General features: G+C 44.0%; 1 protein-coding gene across 7 annotated transcripts in view; it reads left to right on the top strand.

The window, feature by feature from the left end:
• CRIM1 (cysteine rich transmembrane BMP regulator 1) overlaps positions 1 to 17331 on the top strand; it is a 209389-nt gene that overhangs the window by 178297 nt on the left and 13761 nt on the right. For 5 of the 7 annotated variants that reach the window (XM_086327464.1, XM_086327461.1, XM_086327463.1 and 2 more), the window contains one exon: positions 16642 to 16836. The exons of the other annotated variants lie outside the window; for them this stretch is intronic. In XM_086327464.1, the coding sequence (XP_086183590.1) occupies positions 16642 to 16836 (195 nt within the window). The remainder of the gene's footprint in view (positions 1 to 16641; positions 16837 to 17331) is intronic. 7 annotated transcript variants of the gene reach the window in all.

Genomic DNA, 17331 nt, shown 5'->3' with positions numbered 1-17331 from the left:
TATCAAGTCAGTAAAGTGCAATGATAATGCTTCTCTCTAATGTGTGAAGGCCTCATATTATGTGTACTAATTTAACAGAATGTGTAATACAGATATAATTAAAAGGATTGATGATTAATTTTGAAAAGTGAACAGCTTTGTCTAATTACTTATAATACCCATCATTAAGGAATTCATCTTTGTACTGGAAAGAAGCTAAGTAGTAATTACCCAATCATTTTAGTGGAACATCTTCAGATTCTTGAATTTTTTCTATTCTAGCTTCCTACACAAATACGTACAAACTTAGATTTTATTCTCATAGGCTTTTTGACTGTCATGATGGTTAAAGAACGGAGAATGAGAATCAAGAGATGACTTGAATGTAGCTCAGGTGGGGATAAAAGGCCTGGTAGGAATTTTAATGTGTGATGGCAGATTTGACACATGGTTCCTTAGAAAGAGCAGATGCCTTCTTCATGTCAGACTTGCAAGGTAGCATCTGGGGCCTTATCACTGACTACATGCTACGTGCCTTTTTGGAACCTTCCTGAAGAAAAAAATTATTTCAGTGCTTCAGTGATATCTTTATCCCATCACTGCTAAAGGGCAGCAGGTGGTGTACCACCAGCACTTCCTGTGCCTGAGGGGACGCTTGTCCTGACACATTACCATTGCTCTGATGTCTGTGTCGGTGATGCTTCTGCCAAGGGCCAAACTGGCGTCTTCTGTCAGCAACCCAGCAGGTCTGCACCATGTCCAAGAGCGCAGTCATTCCCGAGTGTTATATTCCCAACTACTATATTTGCATTATGTAATATAAAACATTATAAGATTGATGATATCTATTACTATAGATATTATCTGTAATATTATAAAATATAAAGAAAGGGCACTACATTGATCATAAAGGTCTCTCTTCATTTAGTCTTTGGGGTCTTCAAGCCCATATTGCTGCTGCAGCATACCTGATGACTTTGGAAATGTAGGTGTTCAGGTGTCCCCCCTGACCCCCCCACCAGATGAGGAGCTGAATAAGCAAATCTTGTGTGGGCCAAGTCATAAGTATGACTCAGTGCATAGAATGCAGTAAGTCCCCAGCATATGAACCTTTAAGCTGCAAACTTTCAAAGATGAAAACATGCACTCACGGGTTCAGTCACGTCAGTTAGCATGTCTGGCATACATTGTCACATTCATGTGTCCTCTACAAGTGGCTGTGTTCTTGTGTACTTTACTGTATAGGACTGTACAGAGTACAGAAGTACAGTGTATTTATTTGTAGCCCAGGATGTCCAAAGACAAGCACAAAAGCAGCAGTGATGTAGCTGGCACTGTACTGTACTTGCCAGGGTAGTGTACTATAAGATTAAAATGTTATCTCTGTTTCTTTGTGTCTGTTTTTTATGTATTATTTGTGTAAAAAGCATTATAAACCCATTACGCTATAGTACTATATGCATGCTTAGTTGCTCAGTCGTGTCTGACTCTTTTGCCACCACATGGACTGTAACCCACTAGACTCCTTTGTCTAAGGGATTTCCCAGGCAAGAATAATGAAGTGGGTTGCCATTTCCTTCTTCAGAGAATCTTCCCGATCCAGGGATCAAACCCAAGTCTCCTGTGTCTCCTGCATTGCATATGGATTCTTTACCTGCTGAGCCATCAGGGAAGACTATTTAGCCGATTGTGTTAGTTGAGTACCTAGGCTAACTTTGCTGGACTTATGAACAAATTAGACTTAGAATTTGCTCTCTGAATGGAACTCTTCTGTATGTACAGGACTTGCTGAATTGTCTTGAAATGTAGTATTGGCAAGCATTTTTATTTATTTGTAGCTGTATGTTATTTTATAAAATATCTGAGGTCAGATATTTAGAGCCAAGTTTGTTGGCTGGAAATCCCTGAGTCACTACATCTTTTTCTTTTGTGTGTTTGTCTACACACACGCATATTTATTTCATAATTTGATGTGAACAAAATTATATTCTGATTACATGTCTTCAAGTCATCAGTATCTTTTAAGTGTCTTTAAGTATCTCATATCTTTAAGGATCTGTGAAAATGAGTTCTAGTATAGATGGTACATGAAAAAGTGGTTTTCTTGTGGGTTATATCAAAACATCTGTCTGATTAGAGATTAGCTACTTTTATGTTTTTATATGTCTTATGTTAACATTTGAGTTGGAGATTTCAAGTGGAGTCCAGCTGTCTTGGCACTCAGTTGTACTGGTGTCATTATATTTCCTCTCCACAGTGATCTTAACTAGCAAATGATTAATAATATTTCTCCTTGGTAAGGAGACTTACCAAGACTTACAACTTGGTAATGACTGTGCTTTATATCAGTCTATCATACTACATTCGTTTTTGCCTAGATTTATGTTTGTTTGTTTAGGTATCTTTTAGAGATAAATATAAATACTATCTCTTCGGAACATCTGTTGATTATTGTGTATTTAACTCAGCCCGAGAATCAAACGGGAAATAGTTAATACGGCGTCCCTAAGATATACAATCCATAGGACTAAATGTTGTGCATTTTTAACCCATCATGCTATAATATTAGCATCTTCATTGGAACACTTTCACAGCTATTTCTCCAATATGTTTTGCTAAAATTAAAAACTGCTGTGTGTTGGGAAGAGAATGTACTTTAAAGCCAAGGTGTTACGACCCCATCTCTGGCACATTCTACCTATAGGTCTTGGTGATAAGACAACTGTTGCTCAGTTTTCTCATCTGTAAGATGAGAATAATAATATTGTTCTATACTTCACTAAAGTTCTGTGAAAATTAAGTGATACACATATGTGCATGCATGCTTAGTCACTCTATTGTGTCTGGCTTCTTTCTGACCCCATGGACTATACCCCATCCGTCTCCTCTGTCCATAGGATTTTCCAGGCAAGAATAATGGTGTGGGTAGCCATTCCCTTCCCCAGGGAATCTTCCCCATCCAAGAATCGAACCTGGGTCTCCTGCATTGCAGGCAGATTCTTTATTGTCTGAGCCACCATATTTATGAAAAGTCCATACATATGTGAAGTCTGTTTGTTGCTCAGTTGTGTCCATCTCTTTGTGACCCCATGGACTGTAACCTGCCAGGCTCCTCTGTCCATGGAATTCTCCAGACAAGAATACTGGAGTGGTTAGCCATTCCCTTCCCTAGGGGATCTTCCCGACCCAGGGATCAAACTCAGATCTTCTGCATTGCAGGCAGATTCTTTACCATTTGAGTCACCAGGGATGCCCAGTATGTGAAAGCTCCTTAAAATGGTAAATAGGATATGAATATATATTGGCTCAGAGTTACAGCTCTTTGAACACGTGGTACACCTGACCTAGGTGACAGACATCACAGGGACTCTTCATATCTCACTCTAAATACAGCACCCACCTTTTTGCAAGAGAAACTGGATATCGCATCCCAGTGATGAATTTCTGAAGGACACAAGTATCTGAGAAAACACTTTGGTGATATACTTCATCCTGCACACTTCTAGCTTAAATAAATAGCCCATGATGCCCTCAGTCACCTTATCATGACCCCAAGTGGAAGCAGCGTGCTACCTGAAGGTCTGTTTTGCAGCTGGGTGGTAGCAGTGCCTGGCCCCCAGGCCTCAGAGCTTCACTTAACTTCCATGCCTCTGGACATCACACAGGAGAGAGAGGGAGCTCCTTTATTTTTCTGTTTGCATTGAGAGGCTAGTCCCATGTGAGGCGTCCATGGACTTGTACAGGATCCGCTGTGATTACTGGAAACAAAAGATGTTGTGTTTACTATCAGGGGAGGCACCCAAGTGCTTCCTGCATGTTCTTCAGAGCTCTAGCTCCCTGGGGCCCCTGCTCTGCAACCCCGGTGGTCACAGACAGTGCCGAGTGATTTGAGCAAAAGGAAAGCGGGATGCTTTTCTGTGTATTGTTTGGAGGGTGTAAGACGGGTAACATTCGGTTGTCATGCACTATACTAACTTTGGAACTGGTCTAAAGTTGTCGTGACAAAAATAAACAGGGTTTGATTTCAGTTTGTTTAGATCGTGCCCTCCACCCTAGGAAGCATCTCATCTTGCTTATCCCATAGGCAGCTTTCCCCTCTCACTTCTGTATCCTTTCCAGGCCCCTGGCTGTGTAAATAGAAATTCAAGTTGTTCTGGTTAACTTGGGGGAAACTTCTGAGTGGCATGTCTTTATCTCAGCTTCGGCTCTGTGTTCTTATTTTAAAGATGTCTGTTGCACGGAAGGGAGACTGGCACTGGTCTTTGCAGAATATTAGTAGGTGCCTTTTGCCTCTGATTTTTGCCCAGGGGCCAGCCCTGATTGTGCACCCTCTAATGAGGGGTGAGGACCCCCTTTAACAGGATTATATTTCAGTGACAAAATGCAATCAGACCTGAAGTCAGTCTGCAGACTGACCAAGCTCAGGCTCTAATGGGATGAAGCACCTCCTGTAAGTACAGAAACTCCTCTGGTGCAGAAACTGGCCACCCTGGGAAGCCCACTGGCTTCTACTTCAGAGTTTTCTTAATCTAGAGAAGAGTCAATCTTTATATTCTTTAAAGTTCGAAATGGAATGTTTCCTTGAACTTCTATCCAAGAAGTGTTTAATCAACCCATAACATGCTTATACAAGGATGAATAAGTTCTATCGCTGAGAAAGTCCCTCCTCTTTGCATGCAGCAGGAATCAGAGATCGCTGCGTTTATCAGTTTGGTAGGAACTCAGGAAAATTTATAATTTCTCTGTTAACTTGGAACCCTAAGTCAGCACCTATTCTTTCCAATATGTTGAAGAAACCTGAAAGCCTCTTTTGGCCTTTATAAAGAGACCTGGACTCTCATCCCAAGAAATAAAATAAAAGCAGAAAATGGGCCTTTCAGGAAAAGTCCTAAAACCAGGAGCAGATCTGTCTTTCCAGCAGTGAAGACATTATAGAGATCAGGACCTTTAAGTACAAGCCACCATTCTCCTTGCCATAACCCTTCTCTGCCCCCCATCCTCCACCAAAAAAAAAAAAAAACCACAGTATATAGAGGTAAGAGTCAGCCTACATGGCAGTGCTGTGACCAGTTGTCTCAGTTTTTTCTTTCTATGTAAGTGAATTAAGAGCAAGTATTTTGTTAGAAGCTAAAAGTTACAAGCTAAAGTACTCAGTTTTTGAGATTAATCAGTAAGTTTTATTTTTGCATTTTTAGCCAAAAGCTTTATCACTTGCTGATGGAGTAACTGTGTTAGATCTCTGCCTCACTGAAATTGTCTAGGCTGCTTGCACCTGCTTTCAGTAAGACTTGATTGAGTTCCGCTTCTGTGCTCCTTGTCAGTCTTTGGAGCTCCAGCAGACCAGCATGCTCAAAACCAGTCTTCATCTTCTGTGCCTACAGATCTCTCCACTCCTTAGTGACCTGCTCATTTTGCTCAGGTTCCTTTTTCGTTATGATTTCTGTTTATCTCCACTTTATGTAAAAGAAAAAAAAAGCTAGTTTCTCCAACAGGAGGCACCTGCATTCCACTGATTCTCCATCATAGAGTGTGCCCAGCTTGGGATATAAAAATGCAGAGTATATCACAGGGCAGGGATCACAGTGTCCTGTCAGCTAAGGGAGAGTGAAATGTAAAGTCATAGTAGGTTCTCGGAGCTTTGTAAAAGTTAGCCAGCAGTTTCCACCTCCTCTGTGCTCCCCTAACTCAGCCATGTCAGTGGAAATGCTTGCCGACTTTTCCACTCTCACTTCTCGTCTTACATGACCCACAGTGTAACCGGTACCTTTCTCCACCTACCTAAATGATTGCACTAAAGTTTTCTTTAAATTCCTCGAACCTTAATCTTAAGAAATCAGTTTGAAGTGTATTATTATTAGCAGGGCCTGGAGTTGGCACAGTTTTCTCCAAGTCATTTGGCACATGTGTTTGGACCTGAAATCACATAAAGCTGCTAAGATCCCTGGGATCCAGGAATCTCCCGGAGGGCAGAAACGCCCCGCCCCCGCCTCCCGGCCGTGTGCGCTGTGTCCCCGTCCCCGGTGTCTAGCATGGCGCCCTCCACAGTGAGGTGTGGGGAGCACGGGCACCCACTGCTCCGCTGGGCTGGATGCTTCTGATGGGACTTCTTGCTCCAGAAGCAAGAGCTGCATTTAGCTTCTTGGCCACGAGGATCCCAGAGTAAATTACTTTTCAGGTCTCTAAATAGTACGCTGGAGATTTGAAAGAACTGATGCCATTTCTAAAGCCGCCCAACTTCCTCCCAGGAAGTTACTCCCACACTGAGACTCTGACTTCATGACCTACCACAACCAGATTTAGAACCTGAACCACCTATGTAGGGAAGTTATCTCCTGGCAGAAATGGAAAAGTCCAACTGTCATACAGTTTCTAGCAGATTTTACTTTTTAGAACCTTTGCCAGAGGAAAGGCAGTAGGGAGTCTGAAACTCCTTTCTTTTCACCATGGTCAGATTCAGAGCAGTACCTGATGCTGCGCCAGTGGCTCCTGAGAGACTAAATTGGACTTTTAGAGAGGAGGAAAAGGACCCAATTTTAGTATCTAGGTTTCTCCCCAGCTGTTAATTAGCTTTATGGTGTAATTAGTAAAATAGCTCAAGAGGAGAAGCAAAATCCAGCTTTTAATGGCCTGGGAAGCCTTTTTTCTTATCTTAAAAAGAAGTGAAACAGCAAGGTTCAGGCGGTGGGAGCGGTCGGTTCAAAAGGAGTTCACATTTCAAAATCTTATCACTTCTTCCTCCTCTCTTTTCATATAACCAGAATCAAGAAAAAGGGGAAAAAAAGAAAAACCACACCGAATTTTCCAAACTCTATCACTGAAAGAGATCACATATCTTTTATTGTAGTCAGAATGCAAGATAATGTTGCTTCTGTTTGAATCAAAAAATTTAAGATGTATGTCTGATCGTGCCGTGAGTTAAACACCCACCCTGCGACTCACAGTGCTGATACTGATGCAGAATTAGCCTCCATCCTCTAGCAGGGAGGGACCTTTCTTTCTGATAGAGGCTAAAAGTCATTTCAAACCAATCTGGTGGATAAGGCAGAGGCCAGACAGACCTAAGGAACCAAATACCAAAGCTGACCTCAACCAAGGAGTGGCCATAAAATAGTAACAGTCTTCCTTGCTTGTTTCAAAATTTGACTCTGGATGTCCTTGCAGAAGAAAAATTCCAAAGCCATATGGAGCGAGGGCAGTACTGCTGGAGTATGTTTGTAGCTTTTGACAATGACTGTTTTAGAAGGGCATCACGTTTGTTTGAGTATATAGCTCCTAATGTGTTTGTTTTAAAAATAAGCCTTATTATACTAGTGTCATACCTCACGCTTTCCTTGGAACATTCTTCTCTAATCCTCTTCCTTGAGAGAGAGGAGTGTTAAATAGGAACTATCCTGAAAAGAACCACGAGTCCTCAGTAGCCACTGTATCTCCAATCTTGTCAGGACTGTGCCGATGTCTGATACAGTAGGTTGAAGGGTAATCTGCCTTTGAAGGCAAAGACATATGTACATGCTCAGTCAACTCTTTGTGACCCCATGGACTGTAGCCCTCCAGGCTCCTTTGTCCATGGGATTTTCCAGACAAGAATGCTGGAAGAGGTTGCCATTTCCAGTATTTCCTCCTCCAGGGGAGTTTCCCAATCTAGGTATCGAACCTATGTCTCCTGCATTGCAGGCGAATTCTTTACCTGCTGAGCCATCAGGGAAGTTATAAAGACCTCTTCCAGCCTCATCAGATGTTGGGGCAAGAAGCATGTGCCCATTCTCCAGAGTCATGAGCAGTAGCCACTTTTATTTGTGTGGCCCAGATCCCTGCCCAGGAACATGCCCCCCTGAGGGTTATCCCACTGGGGACACGGCAGGCAGACGGTATGCAGCTATGGAGGTGTGTGTGGTTCCCCTTCTGGCCCTGCCACTTCCTAGTCATGCATCCTGCACAAGTTACTTATTTTTTCTGTGCCTCGGTTTTCTGTGGAATTCCAACATACCCTGTTCCATTGGGTTGTGGAAAGCATGTGAAATTGACTCGTAAAAAATGCTCCATTAGGGAATTCCCTGGTGGTCCAGTGGTTAGGACTCTGTACTCTCACTGCCAAGGGCCTGGGTTCAGTTCCTGGCGAATTAGGGAACTAGGATCCCCACAAGCCTTGCAGCACAGCCAAACAAACAAAAAGCTTGGTTAGCGCCATGCCCAGGACAGAGTAGGCGGTCAGTGAGTGGAGGTTATGATTATTCTTAAGTATGGAAGAATAAACCTAATGTGACTGTCAGCATAAGCAGCTATTTGGAGTCATGAATACAACAGAATGAACTGGCACAACCCACTCGATAACCAGATATAAACCATTCGATGCTTTTAGTTGGATAGGTCCCATGTCTCTATTTCTATATCCCTCTTCAGTCTTAAAACTTAAAATGCTTTGATGTGGACTTTCAATTAGGCTGTGTTGTTTTCCCCAAAAAACTACAATGACTTGATTATTTATAACCTCAAATCGGGTAAATTAGCCACCATATCTCCCTGTAAATCACGTCGTTTCTAAAATTTATTGACAGAGCTTTTCTCAAATTGACCCAAAGGTGCTGTGGGAGAACGTGATCCATCCAAGAAAAGAAGTGAGCATGTGAGAAATAAGGGCATTTGCAGCAACATGGATGGATCTAGAGATTCTCATACTAAATGAAGTCAGATGGAAAAAGACAAGTTTATGATATTACTTCTTTGTAGTATCTAAACTCTGACACAAACGAACCTATCTATGAAACAGAAACAGGCTCACGGACATAGAGCTCAGACCTGTGGTTCCCAAGAGGGCAGGGGCTGGGGGGGTGGGGTGTGGGGGGGTGTTGGACTAGAATTTGCAGTTGGTAGATGCAGACTATTACATTTAGAATGGATAAACAACAAGCTCCTACTGTGTAACACAGGGAATTAAATCCAATCTCCTGGGATAAATCATAATGGAAAAAACTATTTTTTAAAATGAATGTATGTATATGTAAAACTTCGTCACTTTGCTGTACGGCTGAGATTGACACAACATTATAAATCAGCTATACTTCAATTTAAAAAAAAAAGAAATAGCACCGGGATCCATCAGTGACACTGAAATTCACAACATATTTTCAGGCCTCTGTTTAGATCATTGGCTTTTCAGATGAAATTTGGTCTAAAGAAAAGATGCTTCTATAAAGCCTCATTAACCAAAATCTAATTAACTAAAATCTAAGCTAGTCTAATCTGGGCCACATAGCAGCCACCCTGGAAAAAATTAGTCAAGGCTTTTTTCAAAAACAGGAGTCCTCATTTATTTCACATGAAAATTCCACAGAGTGGTGACCAACCCACATCCTAAATGTAGCTTTGTTTTAAAGTATATTTGAAGAAACAAACAGTACTATTATGAAATATATTGATTTTGTACTTGAACTGATCAGATTTGAGGATATCACAGAAAACCACCCGCTGCAAGCATCAGGGGGAACTTTTTTCTTTTGAAAAAAGAAAACGGGGCTTGTCCTGGACTGAAGTTTGCATCCTCAAGCCGGCCGGCCCTGATGTAAACTGTCCACTGCTAACCATGGCTCACCCCAGGTCAGCACATTGGATTCAGCTTGACCTCCACCTGAAAAAGCTGGAAAGCCCAAAAGCCGTCCACTGTTCAGAGAGGCCCAGGCATAGTCAAGACCGCAGGAAGAGGACTCTGTGTGTTCCTGGGAGGGTAAGAGAGGGAGCTGTTAGGTAGAGCTCCCAGGCGGCTCAATGGTAAAGAACCTGCATGCCAATGCAGGAGACCCAGGAGACGTGGGTTCAACCCCTGGGTTGGGAAGATCCCCTGGAGGAGGAAATGGCAACCCACGCCAGCCTTCTTGCCTGCAAAATCTCATGATCAGAGGAGCCTAGTGGCTACAGTCCATGGCGTCACAGAGTCGGACACGACTGAACATGCATGTAGGCAGGGCAGGGAAAGAGGTTTGCTTTGCAGTCAGATGGAGGCAGGAGTAGATTCAGGCTCCACTGCCTGCCGCTTGATTACATTAGATTCCTTCCTGTTGCTGAACCTTAGGGGTTATTGAGTACAGTGCCTGGGTACCACAGATGCTCAGCAGTTCTCTTCTTCAGTGCTTGGCCCTAAATCCTCCTTTCAAAACCCTCTGTCTTATCTCTGCCATTTGCATCCTCGGACTTGCAGTCTGTAAGGAGATCAGCTGTGAGAGTGCTGGGCATATGGATCTTAGATCTTGCTGTGTGGCCCAGCTGAGTTCTGCACACAAGCCCAAACACTGGTTTTAGACTTCTGGGCAAGCCTTGAGACATCTCGTTCCTGCAGTCAGGTTCCTCTAAAAGATCTTTTTTGGATCCATGTGTGCGTGCTCAGTCACTCCGTTGTGTCCTACTCTGTGATTCCCTGGACTCACCCGACAGCTTCTCTGTCCATGGAATTTTCCAGGCAAAAGTACTGGAGTGGGTTGCCATTTCCTTCTCTAGGGGATCTTCCCAACCCAGGGATCGAACCAGGGTCTCCTGCATTGGCAGGTGGATTCTTTACCACTACACCATCTGGGAAGCCCCAGTGAGAGATGCATTCTCAGCTCCTGCTTTCCACCAGCAGTTGACTGGCATCTGCCCACCCCTCGCCTACACCCATTGTTTGAACCTAATAAGAGAGCTTCCTGACCTCAAGTCAAAGTTAATTCTGTTGAAAATGAACTGAAGTTGAAGGTGAGATGTTTCCAAGACAATGTGCTGAGAACTTGAATGGAATAGAGATAAATTGGTAGAAGCAACTGGATATTGGGTCCATGGTAGTCAGCCCCCTCCCTGGAGGGGAAGAGCTTCATTATGACCCCTGAAACTCTTGGGGCTCCACCAGCCTGACTCTGCCTTAGCACCTGTGCATAGAGCCTGCTGCAGCTTCAGCGTGTTGGGTCCCAATCAATGGCTTTCACTGTTTCGTTGTCGTCATATTGCTGCTGTGAACTCTTCATCTTCCTTGAATTTAGAAAAAGACTTATTTTTGTAACAAAATCAAATGAGAAAGTTTAGTTTCATCTAATATGTAGTCAAAATTCTTCATTCATTCAACCCATTGCCTTCCAAAACAGCCAGAGTAGTTTCTCTGCTTTTATCATTTTATGAATACTCCTTGGGACAGTGATATCATACAGTAAGTTACTGATTGAGTAGTTACAGAGACACCAAGTTATGCTGCAGCTGAGCATTTGATCTCTGGCATGTCTTCCATGGTTTCATTTCTTTTCTTGCAGTCCATTGAAATTCCTCAGAGTGGGTCAGCAGCCTTCAGAAAGCACCACACATATGACCATATTCTTTAGAAGCAGGCTTAGACTAAGCTCTTTCCTTCAGTGTGTGTGTGTGTGTGTGTGTGTGTGTGTGTGTGTGTGTGTGTGTGTGTCGGGGTGGGAGAGGCGGTGTTGGGGATGAGGGGGCAGGTGGGTAATGCATGGACATGTCTGTTTGAGATAGTTTAATATTTTTGCCTTTATCAAGAGTAACTCATAATCATTGCAGGAAAAAAAAAAAAAAGAAAAATTCATCCTTGGTTCTAACGGTTACTTACTGTTAACATTTTTCTTTCTTTCTAGACAATTCTATATTTTTCTTTTTGTGATTGAGCTTATACTACACATGATGCACTTTAATAGCTGCACAGTATTCTTTCATATCTGGTTGCACCATGAGTCATTTCAGTAGTCCCAGGTTGTTGGACACAGGTTTTTTTTTCACCCCTAATTTCTTGCTATTATAAATAATATTGTGATGGACGTCTATGTAAACAACCCATTTGAGGTCTTTTCTGATTATTTCTTTGGGACAGCTGACTGAAAATAGAATTATTTGATCAAGGACGTTTAAGGTTTGCAAAGATACATGAGGGGTACTGCCAGCTTTGCCTGTTACCCCACATCTTCACCACCGGGGACTAAAACGTGCCCCCTTTTACTTCAGGTCAGGCAGTCGCTCAGTCATGTCTGACTGTTTGTGACCCCATGGACTGCAACACGCCAGGCTTCCCTGTCCATTACCAACTCCAGGAGTTTGTTCAAACTCATGTCCATCGAGTCAGTGATGCCATCCAACCATCTCATCCTCTGTGGTCACCTTCTCCTCCTGCCTTCAGTCTTTCCCAGCATCAGGGTCTTTTCTAATGAGCCAGCCCTTTGCATCAGGTGGCCAAAATATTGGGACTTCAGCTTCAGCATTAGTCCTTCCAATGACTATTCAGGACTGATTTCCTTTAGGATGGACTGGTTGGATCTCCTTGCAGTCCAAGGGACTCTCAAGAGTCTTCTCCAACACCACAGTTCACAAGCATCAATTCTTTGGTGCTCAGGTTTCTTCACTGTCCAACTCTCACATCCATACATGACCACTGGAAAAACCATAGCCTTGACCTTTGTCGGCACCACTTTTACTTGTTGAGCCCCAAATCAGTTCTGCCCTAGAGGCAGCTTCATGGTTGCGTTCATACAGAAAAGCAGAGAGTTTGAAGGTTAACCGCTGCACCGCTGATTGACCCACTGGAATATCTGGTTTGATAAGGCTTGACGAGGTCCTTGACAGGCTCACAAGCTGTTTATTTCTTAAAGCAGGAAAGTGACTCATACATTGGAATTACTTCTGCATCACTTCCCATTCAGGAAACAGAGTCATCCTTCACGCCTCTGTCCCCCCACCATCCATATCCTGACCACTGTTTCTTAGAAATCTCTCTAAACCTCGTTTTGCCTCTCACCATCTCTGTATCCGCATTACCATCTCTGTCTCCACATCACTCCAGGCCCGTAGAACATCCCTGTCAACAGTGTTCCCATCTTCCTAATCCCATTTAGGCTTCCGTACTGTCATATTCCTGGAGAAGGCAATGGCACCCCACTCCAGTACTCTTGCCTGGCAAATCCCATGGGCGGAGGAGCCTGTGGGCTGTAGTTCATGGGGTCTCAAAGAGTCGGACACGACTGAGCGACTTCACTTTCACGTTTCACTTTCATGCATTGGAGAAGGAAATGGCAACCCACTCCAGTGTTCTTGCCTGGAGAATCTCAGGGATGGCGGAGCCTGGTGGGCTGCCGTCTATGGGGTCACGCAGAGTCGGACACGACTGAAGCGACTTAGCAGCAGCAGCAACTGTCATATTCTAGGGTTCTCTTCTTGAAGACAAAACTGATTAAGGCCCCTCCCCTGCAATGCAGGAAGGATCTAAATCTGTCATCGTTCTTCGTGGCCCTTTACAATCTGACCCCCGCTTCATCTGCAGCAGTCCTGCCTGCAGCCCTGACACCTTTCACTGTCCTTCTAGTGGGGCAGGCTCTTGGGCACACCACTGTCTGCTTTCAGTACCCTTCCTTCCAGCTTCTTCATCTTCTGCTCATCTCTCAAATAAAACTAAAACATCAAATCCTGGGCAAAGCCTCTCCCAGTTCTCCCAGCAGAGTTAGTTGCTCTGCCCCCTGAGTTGTGTTCTCCAGCTCCGCATTGAATTCATGAAACAGTGGCTGCTGCGTGGTACCTGGTGAGGAGTCCCAGTCACCATAGCCTTTCTCCCCCACTTTTGCTCAATCCTCTGGCTCAGGGTCCAGGTCCTGTCTTTTTTCCCATTGATGATATATGTTTGTAGAATAAACGAATGAATGTCTTTATAATGTTTACACAATTACTATTTTAATATCTTAATATTATAGATAATTTTAACCTGACTTGTATTAGCGTTAATTAGTTAAATGTCTTAAGATGTGATGGGTGTTTTTGCCTCGATCTTAAGAAAATACAGACCGGTGCTTGGCCTTGATATGAACTTCTTTTATTAAAATGACTCCTCATCCTTTCTGTGGCTCTTTCTCATTGTCTTCTGCCTCTTCTCTAAGAAAAGAACTAGCAAAACACCTCTAGGAGGAGAAACACAAAGTAGATAAAGTGATGGATGAGATGAGGTGAGCATTGTAACCTTCTCCTCGAAGGTTCTTGCACTGTAATGCATTACTCAAATTTTATGCAGTGATATTGGTCCATCATGTGAGCTGTTGCAAGGTGTATGGAAAATGTAATCAGTAATATTGCTTTATGAAGGAATGCTTCCTTTCATAAAGAATCCTCTGCATAATAGACTCTATAGATTTGATGGCGAATTTAATGTCCTCGATCAGGTGTTGGCTCGAGGTCAGTATATTACTTGGATTAAGCTCATTAAGTGATTCTGCTCAGCCATTCGCTGTGTACATTTTGGGTATCTTAATAAAATCACCTCCTCTAAGGATTTCAGATTAGTGAAAACTTCTGCGATGAGTTTGATATGAAAGCCTCCAAATGAATTTTTAAGCTTAGTGGTCCATGGACCAGAGCCCTTTCTATGGAATATTCCCAGATACAGTGAAATACATTTTTAAAGAGATATTGAAAAAGAATTTCTGCTTACAACTAGAACTTTTATTTTTCACACAATAGCAGGATACAAAATCAAGTTCCCACAGACTGTGAACTAGAGATACTGGAACATATCCAGGGATTAAAACAAAGGTACAAAAAATTCATGGTCTAAAGATATTGAAATCATACAGAGTCTCTTCTCTTATTGCTGTGGAATTTTTACAACTAGAACTTAACTGTCTCCCTTACTGAACCTCAGGCAACAATAATGACAGAAATAGTGAAAAAGCATTGGGAAGCAGAGAGATTATGCATTTAAATACTTGACAGACTCATTTCCACGATTACTTATAACACTCCATTATTGACCGAAACTTCTGTCTTTGGTAACACAAAAATTAGAGTCATGAGACATTATTGGTGCCATCCATCAGGGGCATATGCTTGAGGGATTGGTAAGAAGAGGGTATGGATTCCAAAGACATATTTCTGCCTGTAATCCTTCTCTGGAAGAGCTCCATGGGCAGCTTCCTGCTGGCTGTTCACAGAGCGATTCCAGCCGCCCGGGAACACTTGACTGCAGAGGGTGTGGGCCTGGTACCCTGCACAGAAATGTCCCTCCTTGCCCTCAGGCATTGTGAGTTCTGTCCTTTGTGCCTGGGCAGCAAACACCGCTCTGGCCAGACCTTCCTACATGCCTTCCAGGGAGAAAGTGAGCTCCCCACCCCACTTCTTTCCTAAGGAACTTTCCTTCCAGATGCTTTTATAGTTTTTCATTAACTAGTGACCAGTGGTGATGGGCTCCCCAGGTGGCACTAGTGGTAAAGAACTTGCCTGCCAGTGCAGGGATGTAAGAGACACAGGTTTGATCCCTGGGTCAGGAAGATGCCCTGGAGGAGGATATGGTAGCGCACTCCAGTATTCTTGCCTGGAGAAGCCCATGGACTGAGGAGCGTGGAGGACTACAGTCCATAGCGTCACAGAATCGGGCATGGCTGAAGCGACCTAGCATGCATGCAGTGGTGAGTGGAGCTACCAGTAGAAGCTGAGCATAGAATTTCCCCAGGTTAGTATAAGTCGTCCCATTATCAGCCTGGCCAGTGACAGGGAGGGGCTGCCCCACCCCATCCTGTGTCTCTCCATTGATTGACCCCATCTCTGCTTTGCTGGTCATTGGGCCCCACTCTGAGTTCTGGAAGGAATGTGACCACTAGAAATAAGTTCAGATAAACCAGGAGAAGGTGTTGAATCAAAGAGAAAGGAACTTTCAAGGAAAAGGTTGGGAGAAGGAGGATACAAGGACAGCCGGGAAGGACAGAGGAAAAAGCAGAATGTGTTACACTGTAAATTCTTACATCACCCTGGTGGCTTAGATGGTCAAGAATCCGCCTGCAGTGCAGGAGACCTGGGTTCATTCCCTGGGTTGGGAAGATCCTCTGGAGAAAGGCATGGCAACCCACTCCAGTATTATTGCCTGGAGAATCCCCGTGGACAGAGGAGCCTGGTGGGCTACAGTCCATAGGGTTGCAAAGAGTTGGACATGACTGAGCCAATTTTGTGTACATTCTTATATACAAAAACTGACTCTTAAAAAATGTATTGTTTTCACAAACCATGCTTTGCTGGAAATAATAGATTGAAATAAGGTTGTTTATGAAGTAGGAATGTCCTGGTTGATGAGAGGGAAATGCATCCAGCATTCCTGTAAAATGAAGGAAATGGTTATCTCAGTCCGAGTTCCCTGTGGGAGAGCGCAGGAAACCTGCCGGCTCCCTGGGAGAGGCCATCGTCATTCCTTCCCCTCGCCTGCATCATCTCATTACAGAGAGTAACTAGAGATGGAAGTTGTTTCTATAAGGATACTCAGCTGGACTTTTTAATCTCTTTCCACCTGGAACAAAACCTCTGAACACGTCTCCTTATCTATTTGTGTTTTAGTTTTTTCACATGGCATGTCCAGCCATACAGTGATTGAGTTTGTATGTTTTGCGATGGCAGTCCAGTGACTCTTGGCCAGTGAGCACGTTTCCTGGCTGGTTGCTGTAATTACCACCCTACGTCAGCCTGGATGGCCCTTGAGCAGGTTTGGGCCACAAGATGAGTGTTCCAACGAGTCTGCTGAACCAGGGGACTGGGGAAGCGGAGCTTTCACCCAGCGCTGGGCCTCCCAGAGCGTGCCATGATTGCGTGGTGCTATCCCCTTTACGTCTCAACTATGTTGAAAAGTTGTGCTTGTCACATGGAGTGACTCCACCGTGTGTCCTCTTTTTTCCCTAGAGGACACAATCCCAAAGAAGGTGGTGTGCCACTTCAGCGGGAAGGCCTATGCTGACGAGGAGCGCTGGGACATTGACAGCTGCACGCACTGCTACTGCCTGCAGGGCCAGACCCTCTGCTCCACCGTCAGCTGCCCGCCGCTGCCCTGCATCGAGCCCATCAACATGGAAGGCAGCTGCTGCCCCATGTGCCCAGGTATCTTAAGCTGCCACCCTGCCACTTTTCATCCTGTGATGTTGATTTTAAGAGTAAACTAGAGCAGACTGAGAGCCTCCTGGACCCAACGCTATGAAACTAATTCCTTTGGCCCAGAGAGAGACATAGAGGGTAGCTTGAGAGACTGTGACCTCCACGTGAGCCCCTGATTTTGGTTCCATGCCGAAATTGCTCTGGTTCTTCTGATTGGCGTTCTCTAAAATGTCAGTGGCAGGCCTGATGGTTATACCCTCGTGCATATTAATGACATCTGCCGTATCCGAGCAGCACAGTTTGAGGGCAGTGTTGGCTGAGCCTAGTGACAAAGGTCCATGATCAGACACAGTAGGGGATACACTTGCCAGCTCTTCTAAGGTGACTGTCTACCAAAACCAAAATGGAAGAGCTGCATTTAAAGAGTGCGATCCTGGCCCAGTCTCGTTAGCGCATCCGTTCCGGCAGTCCCAGGCTGTCTGCCCTGAACTTTCCATCTCT

Source organism: Bos grunniens, chromosome 11, assembly GCF_055505025.1.
Source record: "Bos grunniens cultivar Pamir isolate PY7600 chromosome 11, Bosgru_T2T1.0, whole genome shotgun sequence".
In the NCBI taxonomy this organism is placed as follows: Eukaryota; Metazoa; Chordata; class Mammalia; order Artiodactyla; family Bovidae; genus Bos; species Bos grunniens.
This window is presented reverse-complemented; position numbering and strand designations above follow the sequence as displayed.